Below are 23,452 nucleotides of genomic sequence, written 5' to 3'. Positions count from 1 at the left end.
TCCTGTACCAATTAGTAATGAGTCTATTGTCAGAACGAATGATCGTTGTATTTAGGAAATTAATGGAAGAACTGACTTCAATTTCATATGTGAAATTCAAGCGTTGGTGGTAATTATTAAAAGTCATTAATATCTCATCTATTTTTGTACGTGGCAATATAGCAAAAACGTCGTCTACATATCTATAATATATGGGGACAGTGAAACTTAACAAACTTAAACTTGTGTCTAAACATAAAATTGTGTCTCCAAATCATCCATCACAATATCTGCTATGATAGGTGATAAAAGAGAACGCATCAGGCTGCCAAATATTTGTTCATAAAACTGATCATTGAAGTTGAAACTAGTTGAATCTAAAATCAATTCTATTGCATGTAAAAATTGAGCTAAATTGAAATTTGTGTTCTTAGCAATGTCAATCCAACGTTTTTTAATGGCATTTAAAACCAACTCTTTAGGAATATTTGTGAATAATGAACTAACATCTAAAGATATCATTATATCATTATCATTAATAAAAGTATCTTTAATATTTTTAACGTTTATCACTCGTTTATCGCAGTCTGTAACGCTAACTCAGAAACGACTACGAACGGCTCAGAAACGGCTCAGAAATGGCTTTGAACGGGTCAGAAACGACTACGAACGGCTCAAGAACGGCAACGAACGGGTCAAGAACGACTCAGAAACGGCTTTGAACGGGTAAAAACGACTCAGAAACGGCTTTGAACGGGTCAGAAACGACTACGAATGGCTCAAGAATGGCTCAAGAACGGCTACGAACGGGTCAAGAACGGTTCAAGAACGGCAACGAACGGGTCATGAACGGCTCAAGAACGGCTTTGAACAGGTCAAAAACGGCTCAAGAACGGCTTTGAACGGGTCAGAAACGACTACGAAAGGCTCAGAAACGGCTTTGAACGGGTCAGAAACGACTATGAACGGCTCATAAACGGCTTTGAACGAGTCAGAAACGACTACGAACGGCTTTCGTAGTCGTTTCTGACCCGTTCAAAGCCGTTTGTTGCCCTTCTTGAGCCGTTCGTAGTCGTTTCTGACCCGTTCAAAGCCGTTCTTGAGCTGTTTTTGACTTGTTCAAAGCCGTTCTTGAGCCGTTCGTTACCGTTCGTAGCCGTTCTTGACCCGTTCGTAGCCGTTCTTTGCCGTTCTTGAGCCGTTCGTAGTCGTTTCTGACCCGTTCAAAGCCGTTTTTGAGCCGTTCGTAGTCGTTTCTGACCCGTTCAAAGCCGTTCTCGAGACGTTCTTGAGCCGTTCTTGACCCATTCGTTGCCGTTCGTAGCCGTTCTTGAGCCGATCTTGACCCGTTCTTTGCCGTTCTTGAGCCGTTCGTAGTCGTTTCTGACCCGTTCAAAGCCGTTTCTGAGTCGTTCTTGACCCGTTCATTGCCGTTGTTGAGCCGTTCGTAGTCGTTTCTGACCCGTTCAAATCCGTTTCTGACTCGTTCGAAGCCGTTTCTGAGCCGTTCGTAGTCGTTTCTGAGTTAGCGTTACAGACTGCGATAAACGAGTGATAAACGTTAAAAATATTAAAGATACTTTTATTAATGATAATGATATAATGATATCTTTAGATGTTAGTTCATTATTCACAAATATTCCTAAAGAGTTGGTTTTAAATGCCATTAAGAAACGTTGGATTGATACTGCTAAGAACACAAATTTCAATTTAGCTCAATTTTTACATCCAATAGAATTGATTTTAGATTCAACTAGTTTCAGCTTCAATGGTCAGTTTTATGAACAAATATTTGGCAGCCCGATGGGTTCTCTTTTATCACCTATCATAGCAGATATTGTGATGGATGATTTGGAGACACAATGTTTAAGTTTGTTAAGTTTCACTGTCCCCATATATTATAGATATGTAGACGACGTTTTTGCTATATTGCCACGTACAAAAATAGATGAGATATTAATGACTTTTAATAATTACCACCAACGCTTGAATTTCACATATGAAATTGAAGTCAGTTCTTCCATTAATTTCCTAAATACAACGATCATTCGTTCTGACAATAGACTCATTACTAATTGGTACAGGAAACCTACATGTTCTGGAAGATAAAACTTTTTTTTTCTAACCACCCTTTAAAATATAAAATTAATACTATTTATAATCTGGTTGATCATGTCATTCTACTATCCAATGACATTTTCCATCATAAAAACATTGAGATGGTGAATGATATCTTACTTAATAATTGTTTCCCTAAACACATCATCAAACGACATATACAAAAAGGAATTAATGTATTAAAAAATCGTAATCACAATAATGATTGTGATATGAATCGTGGACAATCTGACAGAACATCTTTTATTTCATTGCCATATGCTAAAGATGTGAGTTATGATCTATGTCGTGTTATGCGTGGCATGGGCTTCAACGTCTATAAAATAACCAAAAAAAAAACTAAATACATTGATTAAAAGTGGTAAAGATAGTTTAGATAATGATCAGAGAACTAATGTTGTATATAAATTAGATTGCAAAAACTGTAATGCGTCATATATCGGCCAAACAAAAAGGCGCTTACGTACTCGAGTGAAAGAGCATTTTAACAATATAAAATTGCATGAAACCAATCATTCCGTTATAAGTAAACATAAATTGGAATTCGGACATGAATTTGATTTGGACAAAACCTAATATATTACATAATGAGAAATATGAGAAAAAGAGAGAAATCGCGGAAATGTTGTATATTAAAAAATTCAATAATACAATCAACCTACAAAAGGGCACAGATAGCTTAAATAAAATCTATGACAAAAAGTAGGAAAACTATTTATAGCTTTTCACCGATTATTTTTTTAAATCGCTATATTTTGATCTAATTTGACTGGACTAGATTGAAGATTGCCAAAACTATCGAAATATATTGCTCGATTTCCTCTCTTTACATATGCCACCCAATGGGTACCGGAACCATCAACGTCATCCAAATTTACAATACCGCTTTCATTTTGTCGTATACCGCTTATCGGTAAATTATTGCGCATGAAAACACCTCCAAAGAATGGTATACGCATACGTCTTGCCAGTTGTTCTAATTGTACATTAGTTGTTACACCCACAGGCATTTTTAGCGTTTTTTTTACGTTTTTTTTTTCTTAGTTGAGAATCCCTGTCCATGCTTGTATGGAGCGAGATAAACTCCACGACCTTCCATAGCGCGATTATGACGTTGCATTTCTTCAAGCTGACGTTGCGCAGCCTTGCTATCATTTACAGCCTTTGCGACTCCCGCTGCTCAACCGGCCAACGAACCGAGAACTCCCAACAATGGTAAAATTGGCAAGATACCATCACGCTTCGCCACAGGCAGTATTCGTTTCTTCTTCTTTTCCAAAGATTTTTTCGTCTTCATCCCCATACCGAATTTTGTCTTTGCTTTCATAGCTGCCCAAACAGTCGTAGCGGCTGCTCTTTCACCAAGAGTCGAATCTCTCGCAGTAATACGTTTTCGCGCTTTCGCAGCGAGTATATTATCAGCAACGTGTCGTTCTCTGAGGGCGTTGCTTTGAGAATATGCAATGTCGTGCTCGCGACACGCGGCATCCAATGGAATAATACCTCGATCACCTCTAGCCAATCGCTTTTCCAAATGAGTCCCCGGACCGCAAAACTGATAGCCGAGGATATGGAATTCGATCGGAAGGGCGTTTATCGCGCGATTAAAGAGACCACTACCTATTTTCGTTGACATTCGCTGCAATCCTTTATTATCGGCGCTGGACCGTCGATGTGCGTTTGCTGCCACGGTCGATTGTAATGTTTGAAACAGCGGCGACAGGTCTGAATCTCTGGATCCGCCTTTATGTGTTCCGGAAGCTTGTCCCACACGTAGTGGATGTGATTTTCATATCGCAATAAAAATGCTTTTGGCACAAATTGCAGCTGTTCGGCGCTTAAACCGTGAATATCGGAAGCACTTGTTAGCAGAACAAACATTTTTTCGGTACTGAGCGATTCATGGTTCCGCGCAGCTATAAATAGGCTCTCCATGACTCATTCATTCTTCATTCATTCGAGAGAAAACATGCGGTTCGTTCAGCAATCGACGATAATCAAAGTTACAAATTTCGACGATAAAACACGGTTAATGTTGGATAAAGAAATACGCAGACATGAAAACATGCTACCAAATACTATACGCGGTATCATCTGCGGCCCCTCGAATTGCGGTAAAACTAACACGTTGATTAGTTTGATAGAAAGCCCGTATGGTGTTCGCTTCGAGAACATGTACGTTTACTCGAAATCGCTTCAACAACCGAAATATCAATATTTGGAAAATTTGCTATCACCGATAGAAGAAATTGGTTATTTTACATTCTCTAATAATAGCGATGTCATTCCACCGAGTGAGGCGCTTCCGAATTCCATTTTTATCTTTGATGACGTGGCATGCGACAAGCAAGATATGATAAGAGAGTATTTTGCAATGGGACGACACTCGAGCGTCGACTGTTTCTATCTTTGTCAAACGTATGCCAAGATACCCAAGCATCTTATACGTGACAATGCAAACTTATTAATTTTATTTAAACAAGATGGGACAAACTTGAAACATGTGTACAACGATCACGTAAATACAGATATGTCTTACGATAATTTTCGCGCTTTTTGCCAGAAATGTTGACAACATAAATATGGATTCGCGGCGATTGACAAGGACAGTCCGCTGACTAATGGACGATATAGAAAAGGATTTAATGAATTTGCAATACCACAAAGCAATTAGTCGCTTTCGACACATTGATCGAGCAACGTCTAAATTGCAACATGATGAATAACGATCGTGAAAAGATTGTGAGAGAGATTGCGAAAACGAGCGATTCAATCCGTAAAAAATATCGTTTCTTGAAAACTGGTAAAATGGAGGAGGACGATGCATTGGAGAGGCATTTTAAACCAATCTCTGAACCTCTGAAACAGCTTATTGAAAATACCGTCGGTGTTAAGTCTGGTGAAGAAAAGATTGAACCATCGAGTATGCTCGGAGAGAAAAAAGAGTTTAAAACAAAGCGATCAAATATATCATTGAGCGGTATAACTTCTACTTCAAAGCGAATCAAAAGCAGGCGAATGCAACAATTATTGGATGGAACAACTACTTCTACTCCGATACAAGATGTACAACCAAGGCAATTATTGCATGATAAGACGTCTATCGAGGAAATTTTCGAGACTTCACCTGAATCGCTTGTGACATCAATTCAACATTCATTACAAACATCTGAGGGTCAAAATTCATTGCGAAATCACCTGGGTCCACTTGCTCAAAAATATGTGGCAGCTATATTGAGTCAAGATAAAAATTCCAAGATGGATTACGTATACGGTGTTAAATTTATCGACAAAGGAATGATGCTCGGTAATAAAAATTTCGATGTGGATAAAAATGATAATATTATTATCGATGGATCAAAATACGTTGGAACAGCAGGTCTTTACGAGTTGGTTTTCAAGAGAATTCCCGACGATGAAATATATACTGCAAACGACTTGCAGAACTACAAAAGTATATTAATAAGAACAAATGCGCACAGACGAAATGGTAATGTGAATCAGCCAGTATTAGGTAACAAGGGATACAAATATAAATATATAATCGCACCATTATTATCTGATAAAAAATCTGGAAAAGGTATACCGCGTGCTATGACCTTAAACAATAATAAGATTGATTACGTGCATTGGAATGATCCCAACGAGTTGGTAGATCGTCTGCGATTGCTCGAAGCTTCACGTCAAGCCGGCAACAACGCCCACGACAATGAAATATTGTCGATTATCGAGGAACTTTACGAAGCTGGTATTATTATAAAATAAGTTATACATCCACGTTACGAGTCTGTCAATATTAGTGGTATCGAAATGTCGATTAATAAATTTGGATTATCACTTGGAACGTCGAATAATAATACATATTATCAATGGAATGGATTACTAAGAAATTACGTGCGCGATAACACTCTGTGTCTAACAACCTCCGGCTATGACGCAAGGTCGCGCAAGATACGACGTGTAGCGCAACCGGAAGATGATAATGATGCAGCCAACAAACGATATGTCGAAGCGAGTGTCAAGCTTTTGAGAGATCAACAGAAAGAAATTGAGAAAAAAATAATCAGGCTTGAAAGGAATATGCAGGCGCTATTATTAACTGGATAAAATGACTGTAACGCAGACTACATCAAAAGATACATAAAGATCTGTACGTGAAAATTATATCACATTATTAAAAATGCCTCGATCAAACACCTCTGAAAAGCAGCTACTTGTGGAGGAATTGCACGCTCCAGCGAGAAGAAATTTTCCGCGTTGACGCGTCATAGTACGTGGATACGACGACCTGTGGCAAGCTGACGTGGTCGAGATGCGTCCTTATGCAAGAGTCAACAAAGGATACAATTACATACTCACCGTCATCGATGTGTTGAGCAAGTATGCATGGGCCGTGCCGTTCAAGAATAAGAGCGGACGCGAAACAGCTGACGCTATCGCCGAGATAATTCGAGATAGCAAGAGATGTCCGAGAAACATACAAACCAATAGAGGAAAAGAATTTTATAATGCAAATGTGCAGAAACTCGTAAAAAAACACAACATCAATCATTACTCGACGTATTCTGTTATGAAAGCCTCAATGGTGGAACGATTTAATCGTACTTTAAAGAACAATATGTAGAAAACGTTTACACTTAATGGCAATTACAAGTGGATCGACGCGCTGTCCCGACTCGTTGCAGAGTACAATGCGCGAAAACATCGCACTATCGGCATGAAACCTATCGATGTTACTCCGGAGATTGCCGAAAAACTTTTAAATACGATATACAGTAACTTAAAAATTGCTGCTCCGGCAAGATTCAAAGTAGGCTGTCAGGTACGCGTGAGTAAATTCAAGACCATCTTCGAAAAAGGTTTTACACCAAATTGGACTACCAAAATATTTAAAATTATCAAAGTGCAGAAAACTAATCCTGCGACATATATACTTGAAGATTCGCGCGGAAATTCCGTCGCCGGAGGATTCTACGAGTACGAGTTACAAATCCCGATGTATATCTCGTGGAAAAGATTTTGCGGAAAAAAGGCGATGATGTTTATGTGAAATGGTTGGGACTGGATAAATCTCACAACTCATGGATTCATAAAAATAATGTATTATAAACATTTATTTAAAATATCTGTACACTGTTTATTTTACAATATATTTATCTAATAATTTTATAAATACAAATATACATATAATATACATATTTATACAAAATATATATATATATATTACAACAAATATTATTTACAAAGGTATTTTATAATGTCCCCATGGTAATGTATCAGTGGTTTCAGGTATGATATACCGCTTGTCATCGTGAGGACTTAGAGCAACTTTTGTTTCGCGAATGGTGTATACTTCATGCAATTTCGATCTTATACATGACTGACTACGTGTCATTTCAATCTCTTCATTCAAACACCGCGTATAATCATCAAACGTTATCGTTCTCGCGACAACGTTACTCTTGACACCTTTTACTTTTTTCGTATCTTTCTGGCCATCCACTCGCAAGGCATACATTTTTGCTCTAAGCCCTACAAATTCGGTCATAATCACACCGTTGTTTTCATCTTTCATTAGACCGGGTACCTTTTTATTCACGAGCGGTATACCGTACACATTGTCCGCAGTGTAATCGCTCGTATCAAATTTGTCGAGGTTGCGCTTTATATTCTCGTACACATCTTCGCATTCGATGTGGTATATTAGGCTGTCTGTGTCGGTTACCCGGCATCTGTCACGATACAGCGGTGACATGTACTCATGATGAAATTCATATAAACATGTTTTGGAGATGTCGAGTATGCACATGCCAACATAGATTGGTTTATAAAATTTTACCTCGAGTTTGCGTAATTCTACAGCGATTAGATTTTCAGAAAAGATGCTTGTACTGTGGAAATTTGGTTTCGCAATCATTGCCTCTGCACCGTATCTTTCTTCCCAATGTGTGATAAGTTTTACATCAACCCGATTACACACATTTTCCATCGTTTTGCCGAATACTGCATTATTCATCAATTTATATAAATTTTTTTCAAAATCATTTTTTGCTTGCGTTCTAAATTGCGTATTAAGTTCGATATAATTTCGAAGCCATGGAGATTGCGCGAATTGTAATATGCGATGTATTTTTGCAACGCGAAGGCCGTGACGCGTACATTGCTGCAGGTTGCGGTAGTGTATCACATATCGCTTCTTGTCGTATAGCGTTGCGAGAAGCTTATCTTCCCGCTTGCCTGGCGGCTTGTCGCGTGTCGGGCAAAACGGTAGGTCAGTGTGCGTGTCGTGAAGATGTCGCGGATATTCTAAATCTACCTCGAGGATGTATCCTGTGTGTGAATCGAGCGCGATAGATGATGTGTCGAAATTAGATACATCGTCGACCCATTGAAAATCAGCATAAGGCAATGGTTGACACATTGTCCATCCATACAAATTATTTACATCGAAATACATTAGATATGAAGATGGTTTCAATGGATCGTACGACTGCATGTACTTGTTATTAGCGTGTGCATATCTGTTTGAACATTGACTCAATCCACCGCGTATATCCCGTTCGATAAACATTACCATATCAATGTCTGTGAGCAGTTCGAAATTTACACGTGTATGCTTTAACATGGCGTCCCACGTATACCCGGGGAGAGTATAGTAATACGCGGGGTCGAGCCCATAACTCTCGATACATTTATCCCGGAAATTTTCAAAAATGTCAGCTAATAACATAACATCAGTTTTTGAATATAAGTCGCTATATTCGCCCAGTGTTTGAATGGAGAACCGCTTCCAGACGTTTTCGGCGTGCGCGTAATCGTTCTCGGATACAGTGTCGCCGGTCAAGGAACTGTAAAATGATTCGCGCGGTGGTAGACATGTATCATGTAACCTTTCAAAACAGTCAATGTATTCGTATGGAAAGACACCTTTCCGTGTTAATAATTCGAAATTTTCGGTTGATAAATCTTGAAATTTCAATTGTAAATTTTTGAGTTTATCTTTACTTAGAAATGATGCCAATTTGTCGAGACTAGTATTGAGAAATTTATATGAATTGATAAAACGTAATTTAATATTTCTCGATTTGTCTTCTGCAATTTGAACATTTTTTGTAAATGATATATATTTTTCTTTAGTTATTGAAAGTAATTCGATTCTCCCTTCGAACGCTGTAGCTATTTCCTTAATTATGAAATGTGAGTCGTAACCGGATAAATTATGAAATACTATTGGAATACAAAAAGAGTTTTTATAATTTAAGTTGCAATTTGAGTGTGCTGGACCTCTGTACCGCCCGGTCAGATGGCAATGATCGCGTACGCGTGTATCGTCATCTTGCGTGAATGGTTTCTCACATATATGACAATGCGTCGCGCTATGAAATTTTTCCCATTCGTCTGATGTTAAATTTACCATGGGGACGTTAGTTGCTAAAATATTCTTTACGCGTATCGCTAAATTTTGTAGTTGTTCGGAAAACCACGAAACGCAATCTACACTACGACGAGAATAATATTCGGATAATGAATCGTCATATGAGCAATGTACATAATATGCTATAATAAATACTTGGTGATATTGATATAAATTCTTTTCTTCTTCCTTCTTATCCGTCTTTGTCAGCACACATTCGAGATCTGCGTATACGACAAAAGGAAGTCGCTCTTTGCGATTAAAGTTGTTGAACGCGAGCCACTTGTCCTTATCGCTCGGTAACCGGATAGCGCAGTCATTCATCTTTCCGCAGTCTACTGTATGTGACTGCAACTTGTCTTCCGAACCGAAATAATGCAGCCATCTGTAAAATTACAATTATAAACAATTGCACATTTATTTATATAATTTGCAATAAATTTACATACCGATCGCAGATATATTTTCTGTCATTGTTTTTGCTCAATTGCGAGCTCACGAGCCGGGAGAGATTCTTGATCCACGCGAAATGTCCAATGTTGTTGCTGTCTTCCACGTACAGCAAGTTGATGTGTCTGTCTTTCTTCTGTTCACTGAGACGTATCGAGACAATGTTCTTTTCTTCGATGCTGTACACATTTATCGAAATGTTATTTGCTAGTTCAAACTTTTTAATTTGATTTATGGTCACTGGAAACTCAATGCTTTGTACATTTAGCACTGTTGTGTAATGAGGATATGATGATGTTCTCTCACTATATTTCGCAACTGGATGCATAGCGGCCACCACTGACCATGCGAAACATGCATTGTCCGTTGATCGCACGTTCACCACCGCTCTCTTTGTCACAATTTCTCGCGGCAAGTTTAGATAACACCCCGCGCGCATTGAATTATACTTGTTTATATTTATAGTCAAGTTAATTATTTGTGATAACGTCCAACCACTATCGCGTTCTTGAAATTCTTCTAGCGATGCTAGCGTGGGTTCGATAACGCGGCGCTCGTACCACTCGTGTAAATCGAACGTGCGAAAGAGTTCATAGTTTTTTGTATTGACACTTTTGTTGGCACGTTTATCACCGGACACAAACTCGCCATTAAACACGGTGTTCACTTTTACATTAATGTGTTTTTGCATCACTTTCTGCACATGCTCGATCACAATGTCTTTGGCATCCTCGAGAAATTGACGAGGTTCGATGTAATTATTGTTTATTACCGCACCGGTCAAGATGCGGCTCTCGAACGCCGTATCAATCTCTCGCCAAACGAGTCTTTCCGCGTTATTCTCGCCACTGTATTCACTACCACTGGATATAAACTGTTTCTGCAATCGAATTTTTGCACCCTCGAGTCGCGCGATTCTAGCCACCAAAGATTGTCTATATCCAATCGAGAGCCGCGGACGCTTGTTACGGCTTTCTTCGAGCAATTTGATAAATTCCTCGCAGCGCAGCACCCATTCAAAATATTCCAAGGTGGTGACTTGGCGGGACCGCTCCAACAGGTCGCGCATTTTTTTATTTCTATTTTTTTTTAAATACCTCCATCACTTAATTTTTTTTTTCAAAATAAAAAAATTTTGTTCATATAACTTTAAAGTACTCTTCAAGCCATTAAAATTTGTTGTATGTCTTTTTTTTCTACCTCTTATAGTTTACCAGATATTCGATCCTAAAGAAAAATACCGTTTTTCTTTAAAGGGGTGTTTCACCCCTTAAAACTCAATATCCGCACATATAAAAAAATACGTGTCTTTTAGATTTGTGTATTTAACAACATATTTGAAGAAGAATCAAATCGGTTCCGGACAGTTGTGACATGTCCCTTGTAAGTCAATGTTCTAACAGATACGCGCATGTTAATAACAAGTACATGCAGTCATATGATCCATCGAAACCATCATCATATTTAATGTATTTAGATGTAAATAATTTGTACGGATGGGCAATGTGTCAACCACTGTCTTATGCCGATTTTCGATGGGTCGACGATGTATCTAACTTTGACATATCATCTATCGCGCTCGATTCACCTACAGGCTATATCCTCGAAGTAGATTTAGAATATCCACAACATCTTCACGACACGCATACTGACCTACTGTTTTGCCCGACACGCGACAAGCCGCCAGGCAAGCGGGAAGATAAGCTTCTCGCAACGCTATACGACAAGAAGCGTTACGTCATACACTACCGCAACCTGCAGCAGTGCACGCGTCACGGTCTTCATATCGTAAAGATACATCGCGTATTACAATTTACTCAATCCGCATGGCTTCGCGGCTACATTGAACTTAACACACAATTTAGAACACAATCGAAAAATGATTTTGAGAAAAATTTATATAAATTGATGAACAACGCGGTATTTGGCAAAACGATGAAAAATGTGCGTAATCATGTAGATGTAAAATTACTGACAAAGTGGGACGGACGATACGGAGCAGAGGCGATGATAGCGAAACCAAATTTTCATAGTAGGAGCGTCTTTTCGGAAAATTTAATTGCCGTAGAATTACCTAAACTAGAAGTAAAATTTAACAAACCAATCTATGTCGGCATGTGCATACTCGACATCTCTAAAACATGTTTGTACGAATTTCATCACGAGTACATGTCACCGCTCTATCGTGACAGATGCCGGATAATGTACACTGACACAGACAGTTTAATATACCATATTAAATGCGAAGACATATATGAAAATATGAAACGCGATATCGCTAGATTCGATACGAGCGATTACGCTACGGATAATGCATACGGTATACCACTTGTGAATAAAAAAGTACCGGGTCTAATGAAGGATGAAAATAATGGCACGATAATGACCGAATTCGTTGGGCTTAGAGCAAAAATGTACGCGGTTAGGGTGGACGGCAAAAAGGACACTAAAAAAGCAAAAGGTGTCAAAAGTAACGTTGTCGCGAGAACGATAACATTTGACGATTATACGCGGTGTCTGAATGACGAGATTGTAATGACACGTCAGCAGTCATGTATTAGATCGAAATTGCATGAAGTGTATACCATCCGCGAGACAAAAATTGCTCTAAGTCCATACGACGATAAGCGGTATATCATACCTGATTCGACTGACACATTACCATGGGGACATTACCAGATACCCTTATAAAATATAATGTAATATAATGTGTGTGTGTGTATAATATTTTGTATTTCATATTTCATATATGTATATTATAACGATTATTGGAAAGGATGTATTAATAAAGATTTTGTATATTTTAATATTTCATATATTTTTATATGTTGTACACATTATATATTTTTTAATTTTAAGAAATTAATAAATACAGTTTGAATTAAATTGCATTATCCTTATGTATCCAAGAGTTGTGCGAATTGTCAAATTCCAGCCATTTCACGTAAACCTCGTCACCCCTCCTGCGCAGTATTTTCTCCACGAGATACACGTCTGGATAATTTGTGCGATGCAATTCGTGCTCGTAAAACGCTCCAGCGATAGATGTTTTGCGATAGTCCTCCAGTAGATAGCTTACGGGATTAGTACGCTGCACTTTAATAATCTTAAATACTTTGGTTGTCCAATTTGGCGTGTAACCCTTCTCGAAAAGTTTCTTGTACTTGCTAACGCGTACCGGGTCACCTACTTTGAACTTTGCCGGACCCGCGATATTTACGTGATTGTACACGGTAACCAAGAGTCTTTCAGCGATCGCGGGGGTAACGTCGATGGGTCTCATGCCGATCGTTTGATGCTTGCGCGCGTTGTAATCCGATACGAGTCGCGACAACGCGTTGATCCACTTGTAAGTTCCGTTCAGCGTAAACATCTTCCACATATCGTTCTTCAGCGTGCAATTGAATCGCTCGACGACCGATGCCTTCAATACCGAATATGTAGAATAGTGATTGATGTCATGTTTCCGTATAAGCCGTTGCACGTCGGCGTTATAAAATTCTTTCCCCATATCGGTTTGCATATTTCTCGGGCATCTCTTGCTATCTCGAATTATCTCGGCGATAGCGTCAGCCGTCTTGCTTCCACCTTTACTCTTGAGTGGAATGGCCCACGCATGCTTGCTCAACACATTGATGATGGTGAGTATGTAGTGGTAACCTCTGTTGAAACGGGAGTACGGACGCATCTCGACGATGTCAGCTTGCCACAGGTCATCGTATCCCCGCACTATGACGTGTCTTCGGGGAAAATATTTCCTTGCCGGCGCGTGCAGTTCGTTCACCAACTGCCGTTTCTCCAAACTATGTTGTTTCTTTGCTTTATCGGTTTTTCTCGATCTCCGTTTGTCGCTCGTTTTATGATTCATTTTCGTTTGTCGTTCTTCAATAGCCGTTCTTAAGCCGTTCCTGACCCGTTTGTAGCCGTTCTTGACCCGTTCTTGAGCCGTTCGTAGCCGTTCCTAACCCGTTCCTGACCCGTTCCTGACCCGTTCGCAGCCCTGCTTGAGTTGTTGGTAGCCTCGTTCGCAGCTGTTGCTAAGCCGTTCACTACCATTGCCACTCATTGTAGTTAGATAGTAGTTCGATAATCCTTCGTAGCTGTTCGATAATTTTTCGTAGCCGTTCGATAACCCTTCGTAGATGTTCGATAACCGTTCGATAGCCACTCCTAACCCGTTCACTGCTGCTCATTCAGGTTGATAGCCGTTTCTGAGTTAGCGTTAGCCGCGCGTTGAAGTTCGTTTATCACAATCTGTATTACCCGCACATCCTTCTCGAACGAAGTCAGCTTCTCATCTGATTCTTTCTGTTGATTCATCAATCTTTTAACGCAGGATTCCACATACAGTTTGTTGACGGCATCGGTGTCAGCCTCAGGTTGCGCTACACGACGAATCTTTCGCGACCTTGCGTCATAGTCCGTAACGACGCGACACAGAGCGGTTTCGTGCACATAACTTTTCACCAATCTATCCCAAGAACCGCTTGTGCCGGTTGCATCATTTCTTGGTTCGAATAATCCAAATTTGTTGATAGGCATTTTTTTTCCCCCGATACGAGTGACGCTGATCGACTGATTAGATTTGTCGAGACACCATTCAATTTATAATAATACCTGGTTCGCGAAGTTCCTCGATGATCGACAGGATCTCATTGTCGTGAGCGTTGTGGCCAGCTCGGCGCGAAGCGTCCAGCAATCGTACCCGATCCACTAGCTCGTTGGGGTCATCCCAGTGTATGTAATCGATCTTATTGTCGGTTAGCGCCATCGCGTGAGGCATGAATACTCCCTTTCCAGATTTTTTCTTTTCAATCGATATCAATGGTGCGATTATATGTTTGTATTTGTATCCCCTGTTGCTTCGTAATTGGCCTTGTGTGTCATAATTGCGTTTATGCGCGTTCGTCGCAAATAATATGCTCTTGTATTTATGCATATCATCCTCCGTGTAAATATCATCATCGGGAATTCTCTTGAAATTCAATTCGTATAATCCTGGTGTAACAATGTACCTCACTTTGTCTATAATTATAGAGTCATATTTGTCAATGTCGAATCGTTTGTTACCGAGACGCATTTCATCCTTGTCGAAATAGACACCGTACACGTGATCGATTTTCCTTTCTTTGTCGCCACCGAGGAGAGTGCTCATGTACTCTTGTCCCAGTGGTCCCAAGTGCTTTCGCAACATTTCTTGACCTTCCAGCGTTTGTAATGTGTTTCGAACAAACGATGTTTCGAACGTGCTGCCCGAGGTTTCGAAAACATTTTCGTTTGCGAGTGTTTCGGGTATCATAGGTTGTACGATTCTCGTTGTCGCGAATGATATAGAGGTTATCATCGGTTCATCCAGTAAAGCATCCGATGTACGCGGTGTCGATGAGCGATTCGGGTTTGACCGTTTCCTCTTTTTCGGTGTCGCATCATCCTTCTCCTCTTCCTCCTCCTCCTCCTCCTCCTCCTTGTACCGCTTGATGGGTAAGATTTTAATCTTTGCGGTACTTTCCGGCTCGTTTTTCACCGCGATCGAGTTGTCGACAATTTTTTGTAGCGGCTCAATAATAGGTCTAAAATGGGTCTTGACCGCGATATCGTCATCGATCTTACCGGTCTTCAAAGCGCGATGTTTCTTGCGGATTGATTCACTCGTTTTCGCAATCTCCTTCGCTATCTTTTCACGCTCGCGAATATTATCGCTCTCAGCCATGTCGGTAGAGTGTCGAACGCTCGTGGTTCACTCCTCTCGACAGAACATCGGCACTGACTAATTGTTTTGCGGTATCGCGAACACGTTAAATCCGTTTCTGTATCGGCCGTTTGTAAGCGAGCTATCCTTGTCTATTACTAGGAATCCATACTTTTGCTGCCAACAAGTACGACATAATTCACTGAAATCCTCGTATGACATGTCGGTATTCACGTGATCGTTGTACACATGTTTCAAGTTGGTACCATCCTGTTTAAATAAGATTAGCAGGTTTACGTTGTCGCGTATAAGATGTTTCGGTATTCTTGCGTATGTTTCACAGAGATAGAAGCAGTCGACGTTCGAGTGGCGTCCCATTGAAAAGTATTCTCTTATCGTATTTTGTTTGTCGCACGCCACGTCATCGAAAACGAAAATCGAGTTTGGACATGCTTCACTCGGTGGAATGACGTCACTGTTATTGGAGAATGTAAAATAGCCGATTTCATCGATCGACGTCAACAAATTCTCCAGATACCGATATTTTGGCTGTTGCAGCGACTTTGAGTACACGTACACGTTTTCAAAGCGGACGCCGTTGCGGGCTTTCTATCAAACTAATCAACACGTTAGTTTTACCGCAATTCGAGGGGCCGCAAACGATTGCGCGTATAGTAGTCGGCAGTATCGTACCGTGTGTACGCATCTCCGCGTTGTCCCCCATCGATCGTAATCTGGCGTCGTAATTCATCACGCGTATCGCGAAAGGTTGTCGCACGAAATTCATGTTCACACTCCTGACTGGATCGAACGTCTGCCTATTTATAGCTGCGCGGAACCGCGAATTGCTCAGTAACAAAAAAATGTTTGTCTTGCTATCAAGTCCTTACGATATTTGTAATTTGAGCGCCGAACAGCTACAATTTGTGTCGAAAACAGTTTTATTACGAATGTGCGGCAATTACGTCCACTGCGTGTGGGACAAACTTCTGGAACATATAAAGGCGGATTTGGAGGTTCAAACCTATCGCCGCTGTTTCGAACATTACAATCGACCGTGGCAGCGAACGCACATTGACGGTCCAGCGCCGATGATAAAAGATTGCAGCGAATGTCAACGAAAATAGGTAGAGGCCTATTAAATCAGGCGATAAACGTACTTCCGATCGAATTCCATATCCCCGGCTATCAGTTTTGCGGTCCGGGCACGCGATTACAAAAGCGATTAGCCAGAGGCGATCGAGGTATCAACCCATTGGACGCGGCGTGCCGTGAACACGATATAGCGTACTCTCGAAGTAACGATCTCATCGAGAGACAGCGGCAGATAGGATACTCGCCAAAGAAGCGCAAACTCGCATCGTTGCGAGAGATTCGACTCTCGGTGAGAGAGCCGCCGCCACAGCTGTCTGGGCAGCGATGAAAGCCAAGACGAAGTTCGGTATGGGCCTGAAGACGACAAAGACGAAGACGAAGAAAAAGATGGCGAAGAAACGAATACTTCCGGTAGCGAAACGTGGGGGTGTATTGCCGATTCTACCAATGTTGGGCGCGCTCGGATCTCTGGTCGGTGGAGCGGCTGGTGTAGCAAAGATGGTGAACGACGGAAAAGCTGCACAACGTCAGTTGCAAGAGATGCTACTTCACAATCACGCCATGGAAGGTCACGGATTGTATCTCGCTCCATACAAACATGGACGAGGAGTTTCAACGAGAAAAAGGAAAAAAAAAACGCCAAAGAGACGCTAAAAATGCCGCAGGGTGTAACTACCAACATACAATTGCTACAACTGGCAAAACGTATGCACATTCCGTATTTTAGAGGCGTTTTCATGCGTGATTCATTACCGATTGGTGGTATACGAGGGTTGTCTGAAAAGTTTCCGACCTAACAAAGATACAAGACATTTTTTCTTCAAATTAATTTTTATTTTTCTACATAGTCTCCTTGTAAGTCTATACACTTCTCCCAGCGATGCTCCCATCTCTTCAACCCGTCCAAATAGTACTCGGCGTCTTTCTCTGCAAAATAGTTGTTTACGAAGGTGATGGCCTCCTTATTCGACGAAAATCTCTATCCTCCGAGCGCAACTTTCAGCTGAGGGAACAAAAAAAGTCGCTTGAGACTAGATCTGGTGAGTAAGGAGGGTGGTCAAGCAGTTCAAACCGTAATTCGTGGATTTTCGCCATGGCAACCGCTGAGGTGTGAGACGGCGTATTGTCTTGGTGAAACAAAATTTTTCTTTTCTGCAAATGTGGCCGTTTTTCCGCAATTTCTGCCTTCAGCTTGTCAAGTACTGATGCGTAGTATGCTCCTGTAATGGTTTTTCCTTTTTGAAGATAATCGATTAAGATAACTCCATGACTATCCCAGAAAACAGTTGCCATCACTTTCCCAGCCGAAGGAACAACTTTTGCTTTTTTTGGAGCCGATTCCCCCTTCGCAGTCCACTGTTTTGACTGTGTTTTTGTTTCTGGAGTATAATGGTGTATCCAAGTTTCATCTACAGTAATTAATCGGCGCCAAAACTCTGATTTATTGCGCCTAAACTGCGCCAACAGAGCGTTGGAAATGTTCATTCGAACACGTTTTTGGTCCAAAGTGAGCAAACGCGGCACCCAACGCGCGGACAGCTTTCTCATGCCTAAATCTTGATTCAATATGTGACAAACACGTTCTTTGGACATGTTCATAGCCTCTGCTATCTCTCTAACTTTAATTCGACGGTTGTCTAGCACCATTTGCTGAACTTGAGCGATATTATCGTCAGTGGTTGCAGTTTTTGGACGTCCCGAACGTTCATCGTCACCCAAGCTGGTACGGCCACGTTTAAATTCAGCACCCAAAATTTGACGGTGGTAAATGATGGTGCAGAGTCCCCGTACACAGCGTCCAACTCGTCTTTGATTTGCGTAGGCGTATTGCCTTTCAAAAACAAATATTTAATGACAGCTCGATACTCGATTTTTTCCATTTTCACAAAAACACTCACATCGACTCACTCAAATGATTGTCAAACAACTGCGCGTCCAAAATGGCTGAAATTTTGGTGAGTACCTTTCAAAGCATGCGCAAACACATTCCCCAACTTTTGTTTACGAGTGCTGCCATCTTCATGTTGAGGTCGGAAACTTTTCAGACAACCCTCATATATCGAAACGAGAGCAGCATCGTAAATTTGGATAACGCTAAAGGATCGGGTACTCATTGGGTAGCGTATGCAAAGAGGGGAGATCGCGCTATATATTTTGACAGTTTCGGCAATCTTCGACCGCCGAATGAATTGGTGCGATATTTAAATGTGACAAAGATACAATACAATTACACACCTGTTCAAACTTACAATCAAAGCATCTGTGGACAATTGTGCTTACAGTTTCTCCGAGCGGTCGATGTACGCGAATTTAAATACTGACATTGCGCTATTTAACTCAGTATTCGTTTAACAGTTTTGTCAACATGTCTATGACATTCACACTGACCGGGAAGAGTAGTGTTCTCGCGGTAAACTACTTTCCCGCCGTAGATTTGAGCGACGATGAATACGAGCTAGGTCTAGCGGATTTTGAGACTTATCACACAATATCGAACGTGAATTCCTCGAATAATAAATTTTACTTTGGCAAAGATGACGCGGAAATTACGATTCCCGAGGAATCGTACGAGCTGCAAGCGATACATGAGTTTTTGAAACATGCAATTTTACGAAAACGTCCGCGACACGCTGTTCGTGACGATGATAAAAAACATTTGCAATGGTGACTTTGAAGATGAAGAATATCCGATAGTGCTCCGCGCTAATTACAGTACGATGAGGAGCGAGATCAAATGCGCCTACAGAATGAATTTTAACAAGCCTAACAACATTGGATCGCTGCTGGGATTCTCGAACCGTATACTGCAGCCGCGAAAATGGTACCAGTCAGACATGCCGATTAATATTATCAACGTGAACATTATCCGCGTAGAATGTAATGTGACCGCGGGCGCATACAGCAACGGCAAACTCGTTCATACGATACATGAATTTTCACCGAGGGTACTACCAGGATATAAGATATCGGAAACACCAGCGCACATCATTTACCTACCGATCATCGTGCGGAGCATTACGGATTTAACGTTACGCGTTGTCGACCAGGACAGACGATTGCTCGATTTTCGAGGAGAAGAGATCACCATTAGATTGCACGTACGACGACGACAGCGATAACGTACGTGTGCGGCGTATGAGATGCTCGTGTTGAACGGATCGAAAGACACGAGAGATACCACAATCTTTACGGAGCCAGCGACAACAACAACGTCGACATTTGCTAATATCCAATCATCCGATTGCACTAAGAAAAAGAAACTGAACGCATCAAACGTTGAGTTTTTACAATCTTTGGGATTCGCGGTGCGAAACATCTGAACAATGACCGACATCCTCAACATCGGAGACGAGCCAATCTTCGACAATCGCATCGTCAAGATCGAGACTCACACTTACAACCCGTTCGCTAACACAACATTCGGACACAGTGATGAGATAAGAATACCCATATAACAACAGGATCTGTATACGTTGCTGTATGAAAGTTTCCTATACATCGAGGGAGAACTAAAGATAAATAAACCAGCCGAAGGATCTGCTGTGATACTGGGAAATAATTGTGTCGCATTCATGTTTGATGAGATTCGATACGAACTCGATGGCGTGGAGATTGATCGCAACAGAAACGTGGGAATAACAAGTATGCTCAAAAACTATGTAACGATATCATCCGATAGAAGCGTGATTATGAGAAACGCCGGCTGGACTGATCCGACTACTGCGAATGGAAACTTCAATTTTTGCGTGCCGCTCTACATGTTATTGGGATTTTGTGAGGATTACAGACGAGTGGTGATTAACGCTCGTCATGAGTTAATCTTAATACGATCGCGCAACGACAACAATTGTCTGGTTGGAGATTCGACGCTGGAGCCTGTGATCAACATATTCAAGATACAATGGCGAATGCCACATGTGTTGTTGAGCGAGATTAAGAAGCTGTCGATGCTGCGCGCTCTGGAAAGCGGACATTACCTCAGCATGGGTTTTCGCTCGTGGGATCTGTATGAGTATCCGCTATTGCAGCGTACAACCAAGCATTCATGGGCCATTAAGACAGCGACTCAGCTGGAGAAGCCACGATATGTTATCTTCGCTCTGCAGACAGGTCGGAAAAACATCATGTCTGAGGATATGAGTCGATTCGACGATTGCAAGATGACCAACGTGAAACTCTATCTGAACTCGGAATGTTATCCGTACGACGATATGAATCTCGATTTCGATAAAAACAGATGGTCGATTCTGTACGATACATATGCGCGTTTCTGCAAGAACTATTATGGATACGAGTATCTCGAGCCGAGTCTCACCGTCTCAATGTTTCTACGTAACGGCCCGTTCGTGATCATCGATTGTTCTCGACAAAACGAATCGGTCAAGAGTGCAACCGTGGATGTGAGATTGGAATTCGAGTGTAAGGAGAATGTGCCGATGAATACCACTGCGTACTGTCTCATCATACACGATCGCGTGATCCAGTACAACCCGTTGACCAACGTTGTGCGCAAAATCACCTAAACGCACCAACAATTTAGAGAGAGGGGGAATCATAGCAGAATATAAATCAAAGTGTTATGAGATGGTTGTCATTCTTCTTTTTAACTGATGCATCGAAGAGAGAGATCTCGTCATGTCCGAACCAACGTTTGTGGATCTACAGGGGTTTATCCTCAATAAACAATTCATTAAAGGAAGCGGCAATCCTGAGAAGAGGATTTATTTTATCACATTATTTTTTCGCATGTCCTATACCATGGTGTGTGCTCATAAAATCGGAGAGACGCCAAGCCTCATGGTTGACTCAAAATCATCATGGATTACAATGAAAAGATGGAAACGTTCCATATAGCATGGCTCAGCGTTTGATTACAACAGCTATCGTTGATGGACCACATGAAGAAGAAGAAGAAGAAGAATCCTTTCTCGTATATGTAAAAGGACTTGAAAAGGGAGAATGGTTAGCCGATATATTGGATGACGCGGGAAACGGTTTCATTATTGAGACCTTGGATGCTGATTACGACGATATCGAGTCTCTAAATAATCTAGATGTTAAAAACACTATGCGATGTGGAAAATATGTTAAGAATTGCGCATTACAAAATGTATTCAAAATATTTAACTGGTGGTCGCAACGCCACAAAGAATTGCAAGATTTGGAAAAATAAAATATTTAAACATTAATATGTTTTATTTCTTATTCACCCTCCTCATTCCTTCCCTCGCGAGTCGTTTAAGAATTCTTTTTATCCGAGCACCGTCTCTCCCTTCTCCTAAATTTCAGAGCGCCAATAGTATTCTAGAATCTCCCACATTTACCCCACAACTTTGAAAAATAAGTGTCACGTATATTCTTAATTTTATACGATCAATGTTACGTTAACCGTTCGTGCTGGTTGTTCACTTTTAAAATCTGGGAAATATGTACTACGCTGAAAGAAGCAGTGGCTCCGGCAGACGTGTGAATAATTACGTACCGAGTCGTGATGACACTCCATCGTTTGAGAATAAATGTGACGAGTAAGTTTTGTTTAACTTCTTTCTATCTATATATTTTTTTTTACAAATTGTATTATTTTTAAATTAATTTCGTTTTTACAGCATTTTGTTGGAGCGTCGTGCGATTCGTATACTAGGCAGACGATACGCATTGACAACTACCGAGTTCAAATTCCTCGCAATTGGTATCAACGTGGGTCCACCAAGCAGTGGTATCAACGCAGAGTACTATCATCGAGGAAAGGAACTGATACTATCTCTCGAAGCGTGGAAGGGACTCTACGAGCAACGTCACAATATTCAGAATCTGCTTCGAAACGACTCTAAAGATGCCTACAGTTTTATAAGCGTTGGACCGCTAACAGTGCGAGTTCGTACGATTAACGACGCCAAGTTAATAAGTCTTGAATCTTCAAATGTATGCATGATGATGATCGAATCGACGTTACACTGTATGTTCGATCTCGATCCATGCATTGATGTAACTTTTGACCGATTGGTTAAAATTACCGATACAGTCGATATCAAGTTTACGCAATTTTCAAATATTGCATCCAATGTAACGAATCCTAAAGAAGTATCAAAAGTAATACGCGCTAGCGACGCCTTCAACAAGCATCAGCTCATCGATTGCGAGCTGGCAGCTTTAGTTTTTAGTCCATAATATGTAAGAAAAAAAAAATATTTAAAAGAAGAATAAAGAGTTTTTAAGTCTAAATTATGATGTAATTTCTTTGCATGCATTTCCATTCTCCATCTTTCTCCCACCCGTAAGCAGTCCCAGCTCTCATACGTAGCTCGTTGCATGGTCCTTGCGGGGGATGACGTCATGCGGGGAAGGGGGAACGCGACGCTAGGGACCATGAGAGAGGTAGCGCGAGAGAAGATAGAGATAGCGCATGTGAAGGAGAGAGATGTCGCGGTGAGGTACACGAAAGAGAGAGAGATAGCGCGAGGCGCAGCGAGGAGAGAGAGAGAGAGAGAGAGAGAGAGAGAGAGAGAGAGAGAGAGAGAGAGAGAGAGAGAGATGACGCGAGGCGCAGCGTGGAGAGAGAGAGATGACGCGAGGCGCAGCGAGGAGAGAGAGAGAGATGACGCGAGGCGCAGCGAGGAGAGAGAGAGAGAGAGAGAGAGGCGAACGCGAGAGACAGAGATAGCGAGAGGCGCACGCGAGAGATGATGCAGCGAAGGAGAGCGCGAGGT

General features: G+C 41.1%; 1 protein-coding gene across 1 annotated transcript; it reads left to right on the top strand.

Annotated features, from left to right (window-relative positions):
- Positions 1 to 764: 764 nt before the first annotated feature.
- LOC145941418 (uncharacterized) lies at positions 765 to 22,913 on the top strand. Its single transcript, XM_083047535.1, has 2 exons — positions 765 to 853; positions 22,352 to 22,913. The coding sequence occupies exons 1-2, from the start codon at positions 765 to 767 to the stop codon at positions 22,911 to 22,913; spliced, it is 651 nt and encodes a 216-aa protein (XP_082903661.1).
- Positions 22,914 to 23,452: the final 539 nt, after the last annotated feature.

This window comes from Prenolepis imparis, unplaced genomic scaffold, assembly GCF_030444845.1.
Source record: "Prenolepis imparis isolate NDT839.2.m4 unplaced genomic scaffold, iyPreImpa1.0 SCAF_10, whole genome shotgun sequence".
NCBI lineage: Eukaryota > Metazoa > Arthropoda > Insecta > Hymenoptera > Formicidae > Prenolepis > Prenolepis imparis.
This window is presented reverse-complemented; position numbering and strand designations above follow the sequence as displayed.